The 23,141-nt window shown below is 46.5% G+C and overlaps 1 protein-coding gene and 1 long non-coding RNA gene across 2 annotated transcripts; both read right to left on the minus strand.

The window, feature by feature from the left end:
- Window positions 1–2,513: 2,513 nt before the first annotated feature.
- LOC135393372 (uncharacterized) lies at window positions 2,514–12,137 on the minus strand. The gene is made up of 4 exons (XM_064623832.1): window positions 12,055–12,137; window positions 11,909–11,992; window positions 4,628–4,760; window positions 2,514–2,745 (listed from the first exon to the last, which is right to left on the minus strand). The coding sequence occupies exons 3-4, from the start codon at window positions 4,734–4,736 to the stop codon at window positions 2,552–2,554; spliced, it is 303 nt and encodes a 100-aa protein (XP_064479902.1). The 5' UTR covers window positions 4,737–4,760; window positions 11,909–11,992; window positions 12,055–12,137; the 3' UTR covers window positions 2,514–2,551.
- Window positions 12,138–17,231: 5,094 nt separating this feature from the next.
- LOC135393373 (uncharacterized) lies at window positions 17,232–20,531 on the minus strand. Its single transcript, XR_010422598.1, has 3 exons — window positions 20,454–20,531; window positions 18,519–18,764; window positions 17,232–17,490 (listed from the first exon to the last, which is right to left on the minus strand). It is a non-coding gene; the product is annotated as an uncharacterized LOC135393373 (long non-coding RNA).
- Between the last annotated feature and the right edge of the window lie 2,610 nt (window positions 20,532–23,141).

Genomic DNA, 23,141 nt, shown 5'->3' on the forward strand with positions numbered 1-23,141 from the left:
AAAAAACTATACTAAGAGCGAGGCTTTCAAGATGGCTTCCCTTTTATAAAGCGCTCCTGCTCCTAGAGCAGGGGTTCTCAACCAATAAGGAATTCCCCCCAGGGAGGAATTTGTAAATGTTATGGTGGAATGACACCATGTAACATTTGCAGCCTGTCAGCCCTTGCGCGCATTGTGCGTAGTGTATCACTCATTACATCTCCCTCTCCAGGAACGCCTCAACGGTATGTCATGATGGCTTCTTTTTCTTCTTCTCACTGAAAGATATCTGGGGCTAAGTATCTGGAGTCATGATGGCTGCTGGGTGCGCATGGCACTGGAAGGGATATCTATAGAGGCAAGGTACCTTGTCGCTATAGACGACGAACCGTGACGAACTACGTAATGATGAAGGAACGAATAACCGAGAGACACGGGACACGAAGACAAGCACAAGAGTTCTCAGAAGAGTTCTCTGTCTTCGTGTCCCGTGTCTCTCGGCTATTCGTTCCTTCATCATCATGCACCAGTTAGTCTGCGCCCTATCTCTTTTAACGAACTACGTAGTTCGTCACGAACACAAGACGCTTTAAAGAAGTAACAAAATGCCTCAAAATTTTGCGTGTATTACTTTGGAGTAGATATGGAAGGGAGGATAACGCTCTGACGCATGGAGCAAAAAAAGTAGATTGTCCTACACATACTGAGTTTGTGGAGGCCTGCTGCAGTCACTATGTACGGCAACTAGCAATGGTAAGTTAGGTGCTACTAAAGGCTGTTGCAGTTATTATGCAGGTGCGACGAAGCCGAAAGAAGTGCCGGACCTCGTATTACCTCCTAAATGGTGTAACTGCTTCACCCTTTTCTCTAAGAGTGTACTAGTCGCGACTCCTTTAAATCTCGTGTTGTCAGAATATTACCGAACGCATGTCATTGAATCCACGAGTATCACACTGTATTATTCCAAAGCGTGGAACGGAAGTATCATAGATTAATTTCTATATAGTTTTGAGAAGTGCGACTCGATCACACGGTGCGCAATTTGCAGTGCGTCAGTCATTATCGGTTCCCGAAGGCTGATTTCTGTGTTTTCACCAGAGCGGCTGGCAGATTTCCAACGTTGAGTAGAGAGCGGAATCGCTCGCGCTGTTACTGGGAGAGCGAAGCCAACTTTCGATTACGTCGCCTACACCTGTTGAATCCGAACTTATAGAGTTTTGCAGGTTCGGTGGCTCGTGGAAGCACCTAAAGTTCTTTGACTGTATACTGACTGTGCTTTGGCTATTCTTGTGTGCTGAGTCTTTGAGAAATAAAATGAATATACCGTAATTTCACGCGTATAATCCGCGCCGCATATAAGCCGCATAGCCCGTTTTTAAGAAATTTTGAACATTTTTCGGCAGATAAGCCACACTCGCAGATAAACAGCGGGAAATACGACGCAATTGATTTGTGTGACAATGGAGAGCGTAGAGAAGGCCATAAACCTTGTGGTTCATATTCCGGGGTCGGTATATGCTGTTCAACAAAGGAGGTCAGTTCTTGCGTTCTACTAAGATGGGATTGTGCCCTTGATGGGCGTTTTTCCTGGATCGATAGGTCAGTGGCCTTCCAGAGGACATGAACCACCGTCAACACTTTTGTTAAAGCTGCTTTGGGAGAGGCACCAGGAAGGTCAGTCTACTCGAATATGGATATGCGCCTCCGCTTCGCATTGTTCGTGCACTGCCAGAGCGTGGCGCTGTTCCGGAGACACTGTCGGCGCTTTCGTTAAAACCGGCGTATGGAGAAAATACCAGGAAAAAATAGTCGTCAGATAAGCCGCAGAGCGCCCACGAGAAAAAAAAAAAAAAAATCTCGCATAAGTCGTGGCTAATACGTGTGAAATTACGGTAATTGTTTTCAGTTCGTTGCGGCGCTTTAGACGACGGCCTCTAACTAGTGGCGGTGTGGTGGTGGTGATGGCTCGCCGTTGTCGGCACCTAAGATGTGGGCAACGTCACGACTGACGCCCTGGGGAATGTGCGTCCTGGGCCGACTTCCAAGTGAACTGTGCCGACACATGTCTGAAACCGTCTGAGGAAAACCCAGGAAAAACCCCAGAGTCTGGGGTCTTCTGGGGGGCCTCTGCTGTCTGGGGCCCAGACAGCAGAGGCGGCACCGAGATTCGAACCCGCATACCTGCCAGCAGAGCCGTAGCGAGGCAAGTTTGCGCTCGGGGCAGGGTAAATCTAAAGCGCCCCCCCCCCCCCCCCCCCCTCCCACTGCTGTCAGAAGCCCTATAAACAAAGAAATGAAACGCTTTTTTGTGCTGTCGAGATCGTAAATTCAAATTTTCTTCGTTCCCGCTCTACCGTGTCCAACCAGCCTGCTGGGGCCTGCCGTTCGGCCCCCTCTCAGGTGAGGGCGCCTGGGGCGGCTGCCCCTCTCGCGCGCCCGGCGCTACGACTCTGCCTCCCAGTCTCGACATGACATGGCCAGAACGCTAACCACTGAGTCATACCCGCTGGTGACCGCATCAAGCAACGACCGTGCCACCTTCATTCAAGCTTTTTATTGGACATCTCCTTCATCAGTGGCACACGAGATGATTGCAGCAGTCGGGGAACGTGCCTCCCTTTGGCTCCTCGCACCCTTCCGGAATGAGGCACGAGTAGAGGTACACGATTTTCCCCGGGGCGTAGCACTCAATTTCACCGCACCATCCCACCAGCTTCTGGACTCTCACGCCGTCGGGGTACTTTTCATCATCGTAGATACACTTGTCTGAAATACCAACCATGAACATTATGTGTACTGGAACTTTTCTAACGGCTATACAGACGCTACATGGGAAGAAGCTTATTCTAAGTATGCGTGCTTTAGGTAAAATCATGGCCTCAGTTGCTTCGCGGCGCGAACAAGGAATCAATCAATCAATCAATCAATCTTCAGGTCGAAGGGCCTCCGCAGCACACTCCGAATGCGCACAATACGCGTTCTTCAAAGTAAGCCTCGTAGCATAGAGTAAGCAAAGAAGACTAGTTCGTTACCATGTATTGCTATCGTACTTTCGCTAATGATCATGCTCACGTTACTGAAATTTACCTTGGCCATTATTGCCGTGGCGCACACGGTTGCGCGCATTCACAGAGGACAACTTCTACTGCTTGGCAGAAAAAAAAGGAGAAAAGAAGAAGGTGCACGCCGTATACTCAGTGACAACTTAAGTCCTATATACAATTAGGACCGCCCACGCATGACGCCTCCACTTCGCGACGTAGTGCCGTCTCTATCTCTCCCCCGAGTCCCTACTTGGCCGCGCCGCACTACATTCGCGCGCGCGGAGCGATTCTTGTGTGGGGTCGGGGTTAAGTGTATGACTTATGTGGTTACTGACTATAGCTTCAATGGAAATGTCATTTCTGACTGCAAGAAGTGGTGACGATTTTGTATAAACTGCAAAGACAGACTTGCTTATCAAGATGTTTGCACGAATGCGCTTATGCTCAATCTAGATGTATATGCTTGCACAGGGCTTGCCCTCACAGACCCGCTTTCTGCACATTTTGCAATATTCACTACATAAAGATTACGATTACGGTATGGAAGGAACTGCTGCCAAGCCCTTAGCGCGATCCCCAGTGGGGACCAGCAAATTTTTCCGGTGTAACGAGAGCACGAGTCGATTGTTGTAGCCTGACACGAATTTTTCGGTAACAGAAATATCAGTGATTGGGCGAGGGTGATACGTTAATGTAAAGCGCGCCAGGAGGTTGGTCGCAGCTGTAAGGGCGTGCAAACCCGCATGCATGCGTTGTGGCAGGCATTGGTCATTAGAATGCACACGGGTACATCACAGGGACACTCGTGATGTCACAGTCAAAGTCGAAAGACCCATCCTGTGCCCATTAATAACCGTGCAAAGGTTTCAAAGGCTAAACGTTTGGTGAATGGATTGTTCCAGGAACCCAGAAGGACATTAAGAGTTAGTGAACCAAAGATGATCCGATTACGGCCTCTCATTGCGATTACTGTATTACGGTCCGATTACGGCATCTCATTACGGCCGAAGTCTAATTTCGGCCAAAAGGCTCAATACGGCAAATAACCCTTTAATCCCCATGTGTCCCATTACGGCCAAAGTCTCAATACGGCCGAAGGTAGTCTGATTACGGACGAAGATGTCCCATCACGGCCAAATTCTTCTTTTTTTTTTCTTTTTGGCTGTGATGAAGCATCTTCGGCCGAAATGATACTACCTTCGGCCGTATTGAGATTTTGGCCGTAATGAGCCACTTGGGGATGAAAGGTTTTTGGGGATGAAAGGATTTCGGCCGTAATGAGACTTTCGGCCGTAATGAGATTTTGGCCTTAATGAGACGTTACCTATTATCCTGCGTAAATCTAAGCGTAAACGGGGTCTCCGTCGATCGTGCGAACGACAGCGCAGAAGGATGTTCGCAATGTCCGCTAGTGTGCGTCACATGCCGAACAATTCGTGGAACAACATTTCGTGATTACGTATATTCTGTGCGTCCTGGACCCACAAGAACGCGAAAGAAAGCAGTACAAAAACAATGAAGATTCCTGAGGTTTGACCGTGAAAGGCACATACGTGAACTTTTTTCAATTCTATTCAACAGTCACTTCGGTATAGGAAACTCACCGTCCTCGACCTGCACGCGCTCAATATGAACCACGGTGTCTTGCGCGGCGTTGTAGGCGGCATGGAATAGCAAGAGCAGAGCTGCCGAAAGCCAACAGTGAGGCATCATGCTTGGTTCTGGTACTCCTCTCTCCTTTTTACATGAAATCACATCGAAGGAAAGAAGAAGCATGGTTAAATCAAACATTCAGGAACCAACATTCCTGCAATGCCAGCCAAGGTCCAGGTAATACTAGAAGAAGAAGAAGATGTTGATGATGGTAGAAGAAAAAAATATGGAGATATTTTTTATATCTCCATATAATATGGTGTCTGTATAATAATAATATCACCCGATTATAATATGGTGTCTGAAAGTGGCGAAATATTTAATTGGGCACGGAAGGCACTTCAAACATAGATTCTTTTATGAACGTGTGAACGTGATATGAACACACTTATCACCTTCAGGAGCTGTCACGAAAAATGCTTCCCTGAAAAAATAATACCCTAGTCACGTGGCAAGCTTACGGCCGTTAGCGGAACGGCCATTTATTCACTTGCACTCAACAGAACTTCACCGCATAGCACGCTCCTAACCAACCGTCATCTCGAATGACATCGTTCTCTCACCTGATTTGCCGGTAACGGGAGGCGTACGCCATTTTTGTGACAATTATGAACTGCATAAGTGTCACAAAATAGGCTCCGCCTCCCCTGTTCAACTAATCAGGAGTGAGAACGTTGTCATTCGGGATGAGGGTTGGTTAGGAGCGTGCTATGTGGTGAAACTCATTTTTAAGAGTTGTGTAGTCCAACCATCATTTCGAATAACATCGTTCTTTGCCCTGATTTGTTGAGAACAGGTGATGTACGACTTTACTGTGGCAATTATGAAGTGCATAATGCAGTGCATTTTACGGCCACATTTATCAGCGCCATCTGGATGGAGGAAGGCATGTCAGGAAGACCCAGAAGTGCAGAAATGGTTGTTTGGCAGTGATTGGCCAGGAGAGCGGCAGAACAGGTTCTTCGTATAGTCGTGACGACGCCTACTTCTGCGCGGCCAACTACGACGAGCCAAATATTGCCATTACCCCCCCCCCCCCCTCTCCGCACACAGACGGCTGCCGGTATGAACGTTTACAGTCTCGTGCGTTAAGTATACTCTTAAAAATGAACTTCACCTCATAGCACGCTCCTAGCCAACCATTATCTCGAATGATATCGTTATCTGCCCTGATTTGTTGAAAGCGGGGGGCGTACGCCATTTCTGTGACACTTATCCTGTTCATAATTGTCACAGAAAAGGCGTACGCCCCGTATTTTCAACAAATCAGGGCAGATAACGATATCATTCGAGATAATGGTTGGCTAGGAGCGTGCTATCCTGTGAAGTTCATTTTAAAGAGTGTATGTTACAGGTATAGCAAGTGACTATAACTTAGTTACCTCTTGTAGTAACTACATATTTGTCTACAAAAGTGACTTGTAGTTGTAACTGGTTACCACTTTTGGTTAAAGTAACTGTAAAACGTGACCGTAACTAAGTTACCCACAGGTATTGGAATATTGCTCACGCGTTAGAGCTCTCGCAAAATTTTGGCGAGGCTTTAAACGCCATGTCGTTTTTAACAAGCGGTATTTCCACGAATTTTGTCGTATCATATATCCAAATTGACACAAAAAGGCGTACGCCTCATTCTCTCTTCGTGTTAGCGATGACCCTATCAGTCGTGGCAATGGTTGGCGCACAGCGTGCTATGCGGTGAAGTTGTGTTGTTAGAGTGTGTCATGTTCATTACAAATTTTTTAGTCGTAATATTCGCAAGGTACTCGTAAACAGAATAATACCTACGGAAGATGCCCTCGTGACGTGGTGGTTCCGTCAGGGTTTCACGATAGACTCCCCTCTATTCAGTATGCGCCAAAGAGATTGAAAGAGGTTGCTTACCTTCAGCCGTCGAAGCTGCCCTCCTCTTTTGAGGTGTGCATACTTATACCACTGCACAAAAGCAGTAGGTAAAAACAACCGTAAATGCGTTATTTCGTTCTTAAAAAGAAAACTCAAGATGAGTGTCTGAGGCTGTCGTGACTGAATTATGTTGCTTTTCTTCTGTCAACTGCAATAAGACTCCGGGAACGTGCTTTGACGAAGTGCTTTCTGTACCGGGTGCATATTCAGCCTCTGTCAATTTTGGTTTTCGTTTCTCTGGATGAGTTAAATGTGTGCACTTGCAGCTATAGAAACGTATTCAGAAACCTATTTTCTCGTCACTTTTTTCTATTATTCGATTTCTATTTGCCCACCTCTGTGAGGCCGACAACGGCGAGCCCTTTCACAACCACCACCACCACTAAGCAGACCTTCTGTATCTATAGGTGGCGTTGGCATTAAGTAGGCCTTGGAATGAATTAACCACGAACAACAAATACATCATGATATTATCGCGACATAGACTGTTTCAACACTCGAGCTGTTGTACCCAACCCCCGTTAAATGTAGGGTATCCTGTGAGTGAAGTCGGAATGACATTGGTATATAGGGCAATGGAGGTTATTGCGTGTCTACTTTTATTTTCCGGAATTCGCAGGACGCCTAGCGCCACATATGGCGAATAAAATACAGAGCACCAGAAACATGATGGGAGCATGCGCAGGTCATCATCTTTGAGAAATACAGACACGGCGATCTGCCAAATAGATCTCTTGTTGAGGATTATTTTTCGTTTATGTTTCGTTAGGCATTATAGATTGCATTATGTGATCTTGAACTACCAAAATACTTATAACCAGGATCCTCGCTCGCCCTTCAGACTGCCCCATCACTTTCTACCACCACACAGTGTATTCATACGAGCTGCATATACCCGGGGAATATTCCAGTAGGAGGAGCATCAAAAAGAAAAGGGCGGGTGTTCTGCCGCGTCTGCAAATGTAGTAATGTAGTAGTAGCAGGCAAATGTAGTATGCCATGGATATCCCCCCCCCCATGGATCAATGGCTGGATGCAAGAGATGATGAACCAGCTCCCTTCGCATAGCGTTTAAGATACACGGGTTCGAATCCTGTCGTCGGCTCTGCTGCCTGACGTTTTCCCTGGGTTTTCCGATGACTTTCCTAACGAATGTTGGCACAGTTCCCTCTGAAGGGCGCATACTAACCCCCCCTGTCTCCCACTTCTTCTTGCTGTCCTCTCTCCATCTGTCCACGTCTGTACGCAGCTCATAACCACAGTTGCTTCGCGGCGCTAACACGGAACTTAAAAAAAAAGAGGGGATGAAGGGATGCGATTAGATATTAAATACGATGAGATGACGAGATGAACGATACGATCGACTGCACGGAAGACGGCTAAGGGAGCGGAAGAGCCTATGGTGCGACCTACGGTGCCTACGGCGTTGAGAGTTCGAACGACGCCGGAATATCGGCCACATCACATACGTCAGTCCTGTCGTTTGCTACGGAACATCTTGTGGCTTAGCCGCAGGATATTCCCTTAGGTTAGAAGCGCACGAAAAATTGTGATGTTGAGCGCTCGCACTGGCAGCAGAAAGCTATGGCGTTTTGCGCATGTTCCACTGGGGTGCTCTAGGGAATGGCTCTCGTGTGAATGCACAGTCAGTGTGGTCAGAATGACCTCAAACAGGCACGAAAGAACAAGAATTGCTCCTCGCGGAGTCGATGAAGCAGTTACCTTGACAGCAATACGACAGGAACGCTGTGCGCTGAACGCGTATGCGAGAACGAAACTGTTAATTTCAGCTTAATAAGCGCGACAACGATCTGCCGCGATGATTGAGCAAACCGTTTGAAGAGACCAATGGAAGGCAGCTACGCAGAGCCGCGCGTCTTGAGAATGAGAAGAAGAACGAAAACGCAAATTACCGTTTCGTTCAATGGCGCAAATCACCAACGGGTTAATCCCGTTCCCTCCCTCTCAAGGTAACAGGATCGTTCATTTCACGAGGAGAAATTTTTCCACTTTAGTACCCATTTAATACCGACACTACTCCGGGTGAGCTCCCTCTTCGGTTTTGCCATTCCGTTTTGACTGCTGACATTTCATATGTAGGACATGGGCACGGTGCCCCCTTTTTTGAAGTATTTCCTGCGACAGCAAAGCGTTCACAAATTAAATTAATTCGGCTTTTCATGATGAACGTTGAGAACAATCGACTGAATGCATATTTAAAGCTTTTTATTGTGTTTCTACAGCGCGTGTTTATTCTTCAGTGCATTCCATTTGTTCGCAGCAGTCCGGATACCAACCTCGATATTGTGGTTCACATCCGGGCGGGACGTAGCATGTCGTAACTTCCAATACTTTTGAGGAGGCTTTGCACTTGACGATTTCGCAGGAATCCGCCTGGTACTCTTCGTTATCATCGAGCGCGTAGTCGTCGTAAAGGCATTGTCCTGTTAGGATACATAAGAGTGAAAGGCTTCTTAAAGGGGTCGACAGACCACCTGTAACCCAGTGCATGTATTGCTCCGTCTCATATGTTGTAGTTCGTGGATTTGGTACGTGAAGTCCCACATTTCTCATTTAAACAATTGCTGTTGGGCCTTTATAACTGCGACTTGTCCAGGCTACCATTGACAGTGACGCCGAACAGCAGTGAGAGACGTCGGCACAGGCAGATGGGAAATGACATTCATTCGTGTACGTCTGCCCTCCCTCTCATCATCACTTCTTCATTTATTGTTGTTGTTGTTGTTGCGATCACTCTTTACAACCGTCTACGCGTCGTCATGCAAACGGAAAACTACACACTCCTCTCTCCACGATAAAGTGTGACTAAATAATAAAAGCGGGCTAGGAGGTGAAGAGTTGGGAGGGACACAGGGGCTCGCACAGCGCGTGATCTTCGGAGTGCAATAGACTACCTTCTCTTTACAAACGTGTGTCGTCAGACACCATCCAGTTAGATGAAGAAGAAGAAGTGACGTCACGAGAAGATCGGTTCGAGGTTATATTTTGCTGTCGTAGTCAAAAACCGGGAAAAACGCATTGCGTGATAGGCTGATAAAGCTGATATAATTAGTGCCTATAGTGCGTCGCGCTTTAAAAAAAAATTAGGGCACTATACAAAACAACAATAACAACAGATAAATTAAAATGAGCGGGGAAATTATCCCAAGGCAGTCATCAGTCAGCAGAGTCGGTAGGTCAACATTAGGGAAGGCGGAAACATCAAGAAAACTCTAGGCAAAAACAGAACGCAAACAAACAAACAAACAAACAAACAAACAAAAAACACACACACAGCACACAAGTGTACACAGGCACATCATAGGATACAGAGGAGTGTGGTGTCACGGAGAAAGACCATGAAATACTCCTGAGCACGCAGATGTTCTATCATGTGAGACCACGGGCTTAGGGTGGTTGCTAGTATGAGTGATGCGGCAGCGACATTATACACGTGACATTAGGAAGTTATCTAAATGTGAATGAAAATAGAAATGGAAGGACTTAGTTATACACGTTACTTGAAAACGTAACCGATCAACATTATTCCTGTGGCAACAATGATTTTTTACCCTTGCATGTTACTCAGCTGAAAATCTAATCAAGTAACGGCTAAAAAAGTAACGCATTACTTTCGATCATAATAAGTCATTTGTGACAAAAATTCACCCACTTACACATGCCATGACGTGTCTTCGCAGATTGCAGTTCGTCACCATTCAACAGAATAGGATCTCTTCTTAGGTAAATACATTACGTATTTAAGCAACAATGAACATCTTCGAAAGTTAACGCCATAGCGATAAAAGAGAACTCTTCGACATGTCAATGTCATCATCACTGCAGCAACGAATTCAGTCTTCTGCGCAATATCTCTCTACGTCTCCTGCTAAGTACCTGACCCTCAAGACCTCAAGAATAGATGCAAAAATAAAAGGGCCTATCCGCGTTCCATTCGAACTTGCAGTTTCCAAGCGACTATCAGATTACTAACTTCTTCGAGGTAGTATTCATGCACACTATGGAAGACTTTCTCCTATGTCCTTGTGCCAAAGCAACTCACCATCAGCTGTATCCACGGTCCTGTATGTAACTCTAGCAGCTTCCCCAGAAAGGACCACTAAAAGAGCAGCCAGGAACCGATAAGGCAACGGCATTCTTGTCGTTTGATATCCTTCAGCTGAAGTTCCTACAACGGATCACGCGATAGGCGTAGTTTAGACACAGACGTTCTGTGGGCCGTGCTGAGCATTTAGCATGTCCTCGTACAATATGAGATCTACGAAACGGAGAGACAAGTACTTCGATAGAAATTGATGTTCCGAGGCTGGAACACGAAAAACCAACACACAAAGCCTCAACAAGAAGAATGAATGAACGAAGAAGGAATGTGGGTTCGAGTCCTGCAGCTGGTTAACGTTTTCAGTGACTTCCTTCTCTCTTCAAGTACTTCGAGCTCATTTGAACAGTATCAGCGGAAAGCCCTTCAATATGGTTGCAATCATACGCCCTTGCCAAGATCCCTGTGCAACATCATCGGGGTTTCGACTTTTCATGGCGTCGCTGAGGACCGCAGGCTTGCCCAGTGGTTTTGAATTGGCCTCGGTTCTCCTTCCATGCGTGCTTCATTTTATTTCATTTTGTTTACTTCTGGAATTCTGTAGTGCGCATTCACCCGAGGACCACTGAATAATTCTGTGATCTGTTTAGACAATTTTACTTAGTTTGTCGTATCACTCATCTAATGTCTCAGGTGCGATGGGGTTGGTAGCTTCTCCCCATCAATGAAGCACCACAAACATCATCGTCATGATTCATATTGTTGTTGTTTTCGTGGGCGTTGAACTGCAGCACCAAGGGACGCTCACTTCTAATTAGAAACTCTTGCATGATGTGTGCCCACGACTAACAGCAACTGCAACATAACGGACGATCTTTTTTACCCCGTGTTCGCGCCGCGAAGCAACTATGGCTGTGAGCGACGCATAGATATGGGCAGATGGAGATAAGACAGCAGGAAGGAGTGGCGGGGCACAGGAGTGGTTAGTATGCATTCTGGGCCGACTTCATGCGGAACAGTGTCGACATTCTTCCGTTAAGTTTGCCAGAAATCTCAGGGAAGCACTCAAACAGCAGAGCCGGTGGTAAGATTCGAACCCACCACCTCCCAGTCGTCAGCGGGCGACTTACCCTCTCGGCCATGCCGCTGACCGTAACGGATGAGGGCCCGATACGCTTTCGAACGTAATAATAGATGCTTTGGAGCACTGATGTTCATGGAACTTCAGAGTATAAACTGGGAAATGGAAATTGCAAAATCAACGTACCCCTCCTTCAACTGGAGATGTCCACCCAGGAGGCACAAAGTGGAAGATGTCGAGTGATTTCTTTTTTGCTCCAGCCCTGGTAACCTAAGTGGATCACTTGTCGTACAAGCAAAGCACAAATATCTACATAAATACCCATCACTTACCGTGTGAGCTGCACGTGCTAATTTCTGCGCAATATGGCTAGACACAAGTGGCTTGTCGTCAGGTTGTCGCTTTGACAGTTGAGGTTCGCTTCACCAAAGAACGGGATGTGGTATACTATGGTTTCAGTATGCACTACTATAAAAAAGTTCATTAAATCACTCAATTTGACGTGCGGTCTGTCCTTTCAAAAAACACGCAATCATGCAGTTGAATATGTTTGAAATAGCGTGCTTTTTATGAACCGCTCAATGCGACGATTGCAGCAACTCACGGATGGGTAGACGTAGCTGTCTTATTGCCCGCAGTTGTGTCCCAACTGCAGTAAATGATATTTCGTGGAAAGGGGTTTTAGAAAAAGCGGTAGCTCCTTAACGTCCATGTCTTTAAGTGTATGCGGCCGCAAAAAAATAGCATTGATCGTGGCGGAATTGCTTGAATTGTTGAAATTATTGCATATGCATTTATTTCGCTGCTCACAGAGAAGCTCAGGTACCGTGCGATATCATAGTTGTACCGCACTTCACGGAGATCCTCGAAGCTACAACTTGGACTGGCATTGGATCCTGGGACAAGAGGCTCCGCGTTTGCACTACCGTTCAAGGTCCCGGCTGGAACCTACTGCGGCAGCTCAGGGAATCTGTCTGCCTATTGGATTTACAACAGTAGAGCACATCCTACCTGAGGGACGAACAGCAGCCATAAGGTCAATCACCATTAACAAGGAGTATAGCTCCATGAGGATCATCTCGTATCCTCCGTCATGCCTGTCCATCACAGTGGCACCTCTTCCCAAGTTATGCTGGATGAGCGCAAAAAGTTATACCGGTTAATTGCGTCGACGCGGGTTTTACAGTAAAGGCGGAAGCAGCAGAAAATCGGTACCGTGAATACCGCAACCGATGCGTCTCTGATATTACGGCCAGCGGTTCCACCTGTGAGGCGTCGTGGGAGAGATCACGTTCGTTCGAGGACCAATGAGAACAAGTGAATGAGCGGAGGTCATCGCTCCTATGACATGAGAGCCCTGCGCGGAAGTTCGATCAAGGATCTGTAGCCCATGAGGTACGGTACGTGGACACATATTTTTCCCCAGTAGTCTGTGAAGTACATTCCGTGGATGATGCAATCAATCACGTGTATCAAGTGTTGTAACCCCTCTAGGTATCCAGTGAGAATAATGAGTCACTTTAGATACTGTAATCGTGACTCTTAGGTACGTAATTTTATTAGCGATAATTCCTCGCCTTGCTCGGGACTGATGTCTCCCGTACGGGAGACGAAACGTTTGAATAATCTTTGCTTTTTTATGTTATGTCTGTGTAGTTTTCTTATAAATCCTTCATCCGCTGCACACATTATGATAGACACTATAATTATCGCGGTTCCAGCCAGTTATGAAGGTTTCGAAAATAACAATTGCTTCTGTGGACACCGTAATCCTCTTTATACAGTGTGGTCAGCCCATAGACTCGAGGAGCGTCTCACTAGCGTCACCAAATAAGATTCACTTCAGAGTACCGACAACGAATTCCATAGGAGGGCAGGCGAAGCCATTTTGTTTCCGATGCGCACCAGCGCCATCCCCAGGTGAGGGGCAGAGACAGCTAACATCACAGACCCTCGTCGTGGAGGCCATGGGTTAGGGAAGGTGCGTGATCCTCGGACGGCATTATTTATCTATTGTCCACGAGAGCGTCCCGAGGAGAACAAGAACAACCATAGATGATGACGATGAGGTTCGGCGGGGTGACCGAGGAGGAGCAAAGCTAAAGGCTGTATATCTACTTTGATGTGGTGCTCGCAACAGGAACAACATTTTGGAGTGCGCTCGTTAGAGGGCATCGTGAGGCCCGTTAATTGACCGCTGGCTTGGTGCGTAAACAAAATTGCCACTACTGCTCGCCCGTTGAACTCAATCACGGGAGTGGCATAAACGCGATATTTTTGTAACAATACCCTCACTCGGGTCCTTCTCGGAAAACCGCCATCTTGTACTGGTCACATGTCATAGAAAACGTCATTTTGAGCCATTGTAACTTTCTTTCATGCATTGAATGTCTTAATAGTATTAAGTACCTGGGTGTCCACATATTTCACAAGTATGTTCGAAGCTATCTCAAGCACCTGGCGCTTTGTACGGGGTGAGAAAAATCTTCCCACTGACTATCTTAAGAATCTGTATTTTCCATTAGTCCAATGCCATCTCTTATACTGCGTCGAATCATGGGGGCACACTTATAAAACTTACGTAAGACCCATTGAGCTTCTGCAAAACCGTATAATTCGTACAATTTTGAATGCACATCCTAGGCAATCAGGTCCATACCTTTGTATTAGTCACTGCGCATTCTGCCATTCAACACATTGTGTTTTGAGAGGACTGTACTGATGATAAGGAAACGTATTATTACTGAAGAGCTTGTTCCAGGTCTTCATTTTTCCTCTGTAACTGGCACTAGCCGCTCTGTGTAAGGGCATCATCAATCGATTGAGCATGGAATGCGAACTTTATAACACCAAGGCGTAATTAAATGGAACTCCTTACCGCTGTCTGTAATTTCATCTAAGAACTTGAAATTAGCTTTACACAGGCACTTACTTTACAGTGCTGATCATGAACCAACATAGATACCTGTCTATCGCAGCACTGTCGTGCATTAACCAACTGTATTAATATGCCTTCTGTTTAGGATTGTTGTAACTTGTGAATTTTTAGTGTAGCAGTTCTGTGGTTCAGTGCACACTGCTGTCATATATTTATGTTTGACATGTTTCTACGGATCGCACTAGCTTATTCGGCTATGATCCGGATGGTCTTTCAGCCATTAAATGTATCACTCCCATGTTGTCACCGAAGAAAAAAATGTAAAACCCCAAGACAAGGGAACACGAAGGGACAAACACAACACGAAGTCAGAAAGTCTCAAGCCTTGTTGAGACTTCGTGTTGTGTCTGTCCCATCGTGCTCCCTATAGTCTCGGGGTCTTACAATTTGCATCAACATCACAGGCTCGCTTGTTTCTTAACCATCTTTTTTTCTTTACGTGTCGTTTTAGCGCTTGCCGACATATTTCCATCGGCATAACGCCCAGAGGTGAACACATTTTGCCAGCGTAAGTTATACGATGCAGAGGCGGAGAGTTTTCATTTTCCCGAGGGGGGGGGGGGGTATGTTTATTAAGAAAAACAAGAAAGGAAAGGTAAGTCAGATGGATGTCGGGTTGTTATTAAAAAAAACAGTCAAAGGGGGAAGACAAAAAAAAAGGCAAAGAAAAGAAGAAAGCGAAAGAAAACAAAAAGAAGGAAAGAAAAGGAAAAGAAAAATGAAGAACACAAAACTAAAGCTGAAGAATCACACACTCTGCGGGATCCTATGATGTATGCAGAACTGGTATAGAAATAAAAGGAAGGAAGAACAGAAAAAAAAGGAAAAAAAAAACAGAGCGAACGTAAACAGTGAACATGTGCGCAACTGAAGGCATTATGCCTTTGAAAACTGAGTGCAAAAGGAACAAAATGCATTGAATCCTCGGTGTTTGACCCGATATGCGCGCAATATAATGAATATGGTCAATGAAATGGAGCAGCGGGAGTTGAACCCGCTCCCAACGGATATGCGTTCCTAAGATCCTACCGTTACACCTCATTGGCAGCTGCTGGTACCTTTTCGACTGCTTCGTTTCATTGATCTGATTGCTTTGGGCGAAATTCAGGCTATGTTAGAAGTGCAAGGGTGCAGGCGAGCTGGTACATTGTAAAACGACGATAAAAACCGGAGACACGGAACAGAAAAAGCACAACACAAGACGTGTTGTCTTTTTTCTGTTCCGTGTCTCCGGTTTTTATCGTCGTTTCAGGCTATGTGTTGTGTCATCCTCTGTGTTTCTTCGCCTCACCTTCTACTGTGATCATGAGTATGGTGGGCGGATACATATTTTACAACTTGCAACATGCATTTTTGGGGTTGGTGTCTCTTCGCTCTTTTGACCCGGGCGCGCCGAGCCCCAAAGGTTGGTGTCAGTCTCTTAGCGGGACTTCCCGGGGAGGGGGGGGGGGGGGGCAAGGGCCCCCGCGCCCCCCCGCAGTCGGCGCCTATGATACGATGGTTCTTCCGCGACATGGTAACCCGGCCATTTCTCCTTAGATTAAGTTCGTCGCATCCGCTCAGTGCGTCTTACACTCTGAGAAAAAAAGGAGTTGAAAGAGAGTTTAAGTCAAAGTTACACCCCCTGCACGTTATTGGCTCGCTTCCAAGTCGCCGCGCCGCTGCATTTTTTCTGTTTACATGAATTTCTTCATTCTTTACTCCCGTTACTTAAGTATTACTCCCCAAGGGAGTGTTATAGAGACGCGTCGGAAAAGTCAATATACATTTCCACACCGATGTTTTTTTACCGTTGCTTACAGCAGTATATAATAAAGATATTCCATGTACCATCACTTGAATGTTTCAGTCAATTCTTGCGCTTAAGTATAAAAAATGCATTATCGTTTAATTGTTTTAAACAGTAATACTAGTGAAAGGTATTATTAACTCCACAATAGAGTAAATCTAACCCTACCAAGGGGTTTACTTCACACCCGTATGCAGATTGTATGAGGAGACCGGTATGGGTGTAAATTAAACACCTCGCCCCTGGGCGTCTATTTTACTCCACGGACCCTAGGCGTTGCTTTCACTCGCGAATGGGAGTGGTTGCTTGCAGTGTGGGTGTTTGGGCATTTTACCCCCGAAAAGGAGCTTATTTCACTCCTTTTTTTTTCTCAGTGTGTACGCGGGGTCGTCATCATAGCTTTGAAAGTGGTCAACAGAACGAGGCCTAGCAAAACTGCGCGTTTTAGTGCGAGGTTATTGAATCGAAATAATTACCGTAGTGGAAAGACGTCCAAAACTGCGCACATAAACATCAAACGCGTTTGTTTACAAACGGCTTGGTCGCCGATCACGGGCGCGGCCATCTTTAAGGACACGTGTGCGCTGACGTTTGCTGTGACGTGCGACCAGTACCTGTCCAGGATACATTGTGTTCGACCAGCACGCTTTTGTCTATGGAGCAATACATTGGAGGGCACCCCTGTGTCTTGCTACTCTGAAGCGCAGCTTGTTTGTTGACTCTACCTCTGACATCCCTCATTAGGCATCATGTCAGTTACGTGCAAGATAATACCGGTCAACGAAGTTTTTTTTTCCCTTTATTACACACTTTCTACAGTCGATGGATGCTTGGGTGCACACCGTTACGTGCACGTCATCTTAGAGCAGCAGTTGGGATAGTGACCGACATTGGAGGTGACGCACCCTTCTGGCGCCGGGTCGCACCTGTGGATCTCCACTCTGGCTTCCATTGCCTTGCATGTCACGAGTGCGCATTCGCTGGTCACCATTTGATGTTTCCCGCCGTCCGGTATCGACACGTCCTTGTATTTGCAGTGACCTTAAAATGATGTTTACGTGCTCGTAATTATTGCAAGTAACACGATAACACAAAGCACACAAAGAAGTTGGTCAGAGCTAGCTATAAGGCTTAAAATGTTATGCCTGAGGAAGGGAACCGTTAAATGAGGTCTGACACTTGGACGGGAACCTTCGCAGAATAAACGTAAAAGGCCGTTGTATGCATCGACGTGAACCTGTATTCCGGACTTTATAGCAACCGGGTGAGAGAGGCCCGGGAAACTGGAGCCGCAAATACTGCAGGTGACACGGCTTATAAACATCGGGGCAGGTATCTCCGCCAGTGATGCTGCTGCAAGCAAGGTCAAGTGCCTTCGAGAAACAATGGGAGTGGGACGCGTAAGTGTCTTCAAGAGTTCCTACGTAGTAACATAATTGTTTTCCTCAATGTTCTGGCTTGTAGTTCACTGAGTGCATGATATAGTAACGGTGCGAAGGCACGGAAGTAATGTCCTTGCCCGAATAAACGCATTCCTCGTCTCATCGTCAGTGACGTCGTCATCGTCTGCCGACGGTTATGCTGTGGGCATCGACGCACAAGCCCTGATGATCGAAGATTGCCGACAGAGAAGAGATCCGACAACATGATGGAAAGCGATTTTGCTGAGGCTGAAGCATACGGCGAACCCAACACGAGTCTCAGGGTGCCTAAGAACATGAATAATTTAGGTATGGCAGTCGTCGAAGAAAAGCCAGACAACGGCATTAATCGAACCACACATCTCTCTCGATTGCTGTGAGGTCGTCGGAAAGCAGATGCCAGCGTGACGTAGTGGTTACCGCACTTGACCGACAATCGAGAGATGCAAGGTTCGATCCCTGCCGCTGTCTTGCTTTTCGACTACTGACCAACCAAGGTGGCGACGAGCCGACAGTCACCTACGACAATGCAACCCGTTGTAAACACCACCGATGTAAATCTCGCTCTTTTACCGTACATCGAAGTTATCATCCCGTTCCAGAGACATGACCGTTTTTAAGTAGCCTTGTGCGGCCTGGCCTACTCACCGAAAGCGACATCTACAGTGTCGTGGTCGATTTTAGCGGTGGCAGGGCTACTTAAGACGTCGAAACTGATGAGTAGAAGAAGTTCAACCGTCACGTGAAACATGTCTCCGTAGATCGTTTCCCGGTACCCTCTAATGGTTATCCACCAGAGAAGAGCAGGCACTAGCGCAGCGTAATGACTAGATCACTTGAACAATAGTCAAGAGGCGCAGGTTCTGTTCTTGCTGCCGTCTGGCTCTTGGATGACTGTAATATTTCAATAGGTCAACATCTACTTGTGTATTAATGATATTACAGTATTCTAACGGTCCTATACGAATCATCTACAAACAGGAAACTTAGGCGCCCTAGATATCCGTATTATATGACGCTTACAAGCACGTGCGCCGATGAAATCACGTGAAATTCGATGTCAAACTCCTTGCAAATGAAATGTGACCCATACTTGCATGGGCGTCGGAAGTCCCTCATGGTAGGGAGGGGAGAGCCCTATCCCAAAACCTAACCCAACCCAACCTAACCTAACCTTGAGGAGTTTTTGATCTGCTTATGAGGAACGCATCGTCCATGCAGTCCGATGACTGTATAGGGTAGGGGGTTGGAAGGTCACCTTGTGTTCCTAAGCGAAACAGAAATTGGCGCAATTGAGCAGCACAAACTGAAATATTGGTTGATTCTCTCATTAAGTGCGATAAGCCATACAGAAGGAAGCGATCAGTGGCGTGTTCCTTTACGTATTTGTTTAATCACTTATTTATTTATTGTTTTTGTTCTCGTGAAAAGCTCAATGGTGTCCTCTACAAGGGTGTCATTGTTGTTACACTAAGAACGCCCTGCCGAGTGTTCTGGCCGTGGCTCAGACAAACACAGCAGATACGCTGTCACCACGCACACCTGCGAACCGCGTAAAGACTCTTTGCCGCTGGATTTCCTTGTCTATCCTCGAATGTTTCCCGGTGTTAATCAAAAACAAGACGACGTCCTTTGCTGGAGCGAAATCTGCGTTTTTCTGTATCGTCTAAGCAAGGCTACTGAATGGGGTGTCGCTACTCTTCACCAACAGGTCTGCTCATACAGTATCACATAGAAGGGGGGGGATGGTATCTATTCGGGTAAATTTAGTCTTCTACTGTTTAAACGGGTGTTCGCTTTCACTCCGCGCGGTAGCAGAGCTGAAAGCGAGTCTGTCTCAGACGACACGTACAGATGAAAAAGTTGGGATGTCGAGACCATCACAGCGAAAACTCTGAGGGAGGGCGACCGCCCCCGTTCCCCCACCTTCCGGCGCCCCTGCATTCTTCTAATGAAGAGGTGAAAATGAAAATCTGACACGCTCATCAACTACCTGCGTACATTAGTTTATTCGAAAACTACGTATTCCGGCGTTCTTTCACAAAAATTCGCCCGTCTCGACCTTGTAGATAGAAGCACGAGGTACCGCGCAAGACATATATAGTGAGACCACGCTCACTGACCCGAAGACATTATATCAGGGCCCACATGCTTTGGGTTCATTTTCATCCTTGCTTCATCATCTTCACACAATGTTCCCGTGCAATGGAGTAGGGTACCGCACCACCGCGGTGAAACACCTCATCTCATCGTTATCATTTATTGTTGTTGTTGTTGATTTCGTGGCTTTACGTCGCGGGACATCCTATGACCATGAGCGACGACAACGTGTTCGGTCTGCGAATTAATTTTGTCCTACTGGTGGTTTCTTAACGCACGCCGCAATCCCAGCTCACGACACGGCGTATGTAGCGTACCTCGCGGAACGCGGCGTGTCCAAGCAACTTGTACCCACAGGCGTTGCATACACCGTACGAAAGCAGTATAGATTACGTATTGAGGAGTTTGATTTCTCCGTCAGGAATTGTACATTTACAAGTACAAGTGGAATCGACAGAGTTCTAATAAATTAGTGCTATTTACCTTCTGTATCTCCAGTCCTACGTCGGTTGCTCTGATGCTATGTGAAGTACTAAGCTATTACATTCAGTCCTATTGGACATGTGTTACTTAATTAAGCATACATAATGTCTCCGATAATAAATTATCCTTCTGACACACGCCTTTTTACCCGTATTTAACTCAACCGCCATATGCCCTGTCACGAACAAGCTACTGTTAAACCAGAAAGAGTTTGAGCCTGTTCATGCAAACATTAAACATTATGTATACAAATGTTGACGTATGTCACATGTGTGCTTCGCACTTCTTTTTCATCCTGTAATTGGTTTCGGGGCACGAGAACGTAAAGGGGGGAGGGGTATCGTTTAGCGAAAGAAAAAAAAGAGAGGACAACACAGGCAAGAAAAAATAATAATAAAAGAGGTAAACGACAACACAGAAACGGGACACACAAGCAAGACACACGACCGTAAAGCCTGCTTGGGTTGACGAGCGTCCCTGGGATCGCAGTACGTGACGCTGTATCAGACACCTATTGACACCTATTTCAGGTCAATGTGGCGAATTAAAAACGTCCCGAGGGGGTATACTGACGACGAGCTACTGGAATACTTGCGGTCGTATGGTGTTGCTGCTGTAAGACGTGAAATTTTCTGCAAGCGAGAAGAAGATGGTTCGTTGACACCGTATTACAAGTCAAGCGTCATCTTAACGTTAGGTCCGAGCCACGCCTCGCCGAAGGAGGTCAGTTTGGGGTTCACGGCCCATGCTGTAACAGAGTACGTTGTCCCTCCGGTTCGGTGCTTTAAATGTCAGCGATTCAGCGACGGTACAAGCGATTTCAGAGGACCCCAGAAATGTAAGATCTGCTCAGGTGCGCATCTTTTCAAAACCTGCACGGCTCACCGTGAGCCCAGGAATGCTGGTGGTGGTGGTGGTGATGATGGTGAAAGGGCTCGCCGAGGAGTCCTAACTGCGGTGATAACCATACGGTGTCCTATGGTGCGTATAGAATGTAAAAGAGTGCAGAGTGTAAAAGACGAAAACGAAGGATGGAGACGACACCGGCGCAATGTGCGCCGGTGTCGTCCCCATCCTTTCCACAGCATCTCTTTCAACAGCAAACTTTGTACCTAGGCTGTCGTCTGTAGAAACAAGTCCTTGATCGTCTGAGGTTAGTGTAATAAAGCAAGGACTACGGTTCGCGGCTCCCCATGCAAGTAGGCAACAATTAGATGCCGCGGAGTATGGGAACAAGTCGGAGCGGCGCGTCACAAACCAAAAGTGGATACGCTACATCTTGCTGTGGGGTAAGTGTTGTCGATATACTTTGTTCATTACTGCTGACTAAAGTGCAATTGAAGCGGGTGTTTGAGACTATATTTGAATTTCAGTAGCTCCAGGTTTAAGTTTAGTCCAGACTTCCCGCTCCCTCGCTGGATCAACGTCAGGATAGATGCCGGAAAAACGATTCGCCGTCTCGCAGAGAGCAGTGTGGTCACGGTGGTTGACGGCGCTCCGCCGTCGGAGCATCCAGCGCTCGTCTGGGGTGCCCAACTACGATTTGCCGTAGGGCGGAGGGCGACGGCGCTTTGCCGGCGGGACATCCATGGGCTCCCCGCGTCCTCGCTGGATGAGCAAGAAGCGATTTGCCGTAGGGCAGAGAGACGGTGGCAGAGGATGCCGACGCTTCGGCGGCGGGACATCCAGTGCTCGCTCGGGTTGCCCAAGTACGACTTACCGTCGGGCGGAGAGGAGGAGGAGGTCAGTGAACATTACGCTTTGCATTGAAATACCATATGTAGCCGTATGTACAGGTAAGAGACACGTAACGAAAGAGGTTGGTTTAGATTTTATTATGCATTTATTTTTGTGGCAGTATTTCGCAATTCAGACTTATTTTCTTCGTTGTACAGACTGGGCCTCCCTGTCTGTAACACGCACATTCGTCGCTCTGCTGTTTAACGCATCAGCCGATTTACATTTGCTTATGACAACTTTCTCTCTTTTCGCTTATCGATGCTGAAGTCTTTCTTGCGCACAATAATACGATATCCTGCATTGCTTAAATTTCCTCGCAAACGATTAGCGTGTTAGTAACTGAAATGCTGTTGATAAAAATTTGTCATCGATTACACCCTCCTGTTTGATAGTGTTTGGTGTTACTTTCTATGATTGGTGTTGGACTACGGTATGTGATGAAATGTGGCTTATCACACCTATTAGAGTGACGCTTCTAACACTGCTGATTGCTGGAACTTGTATCTTTAAACAAAACCATGTTGCAGCACCAATATATGTCGAAGTTCAGTTATGAGTGGTTCACTTGTGCTTGTGGGTGCATTAGTACATTTACGTGTACTCTGGCATATCTCGTCGCTTGTTAGCAAGTGTTCTTCTAATAGTTTTGTTTGGTAATCAAGTCCCTTCAGATGCAATGTGCAGAGCCTAAGGATACGCGATGCAGAGTAGCTCAAGAAAACATAAAATACGGTAGATGGAAGCAGTTACCTCATAAGACGATTCGTGTTCCAGCATCTTGAACCTGCTTAAACTGTTTTAACCTGCTTAAGCACAGCTTAACCTAAGATTAAGCTGTGCATATTGATTTGCGCTTCAAGTAAATAAATGTTTTATCATTTTCTTATATATTACTACACCACCCATATGGTTTGGTGTTCCCACCGACACATCAAGCTTTTGATGAAC

The sequence above is a fragment of the Ornithodoros turicata genome, chromosome 4, assembly GCF_037126465.1.
Source record: "Ornithodoros turicata isolate Travis chromosome 4, ASM3712646v1, whole genome shotgun sequence".
Taxonomy (NCBI): Eukaryota; Metazoa; Arthropoda; class Arachnida; order Ixodida; family Argasidae; genus Ornithodoros; species Ornithodoros turicata.

Bases quoted from the DNA above. Each gene is read 5' to 3' on its own strand.
- LOC135393372 (XM_064623832.1), bottom strand. From the start codon at position 4,736: ATGATGCCTCACTGTTGGCTTTCGGCAGCTCTGCTCTTGCTATTCCAT. The intron at 2,746-4,627 runs GTGAGTTTCCTA...TTGGTATTTCAG, and splicing joins GCGCGTGCAGGTCGAGGACG to ACAAGTGTATCTACGATGAT.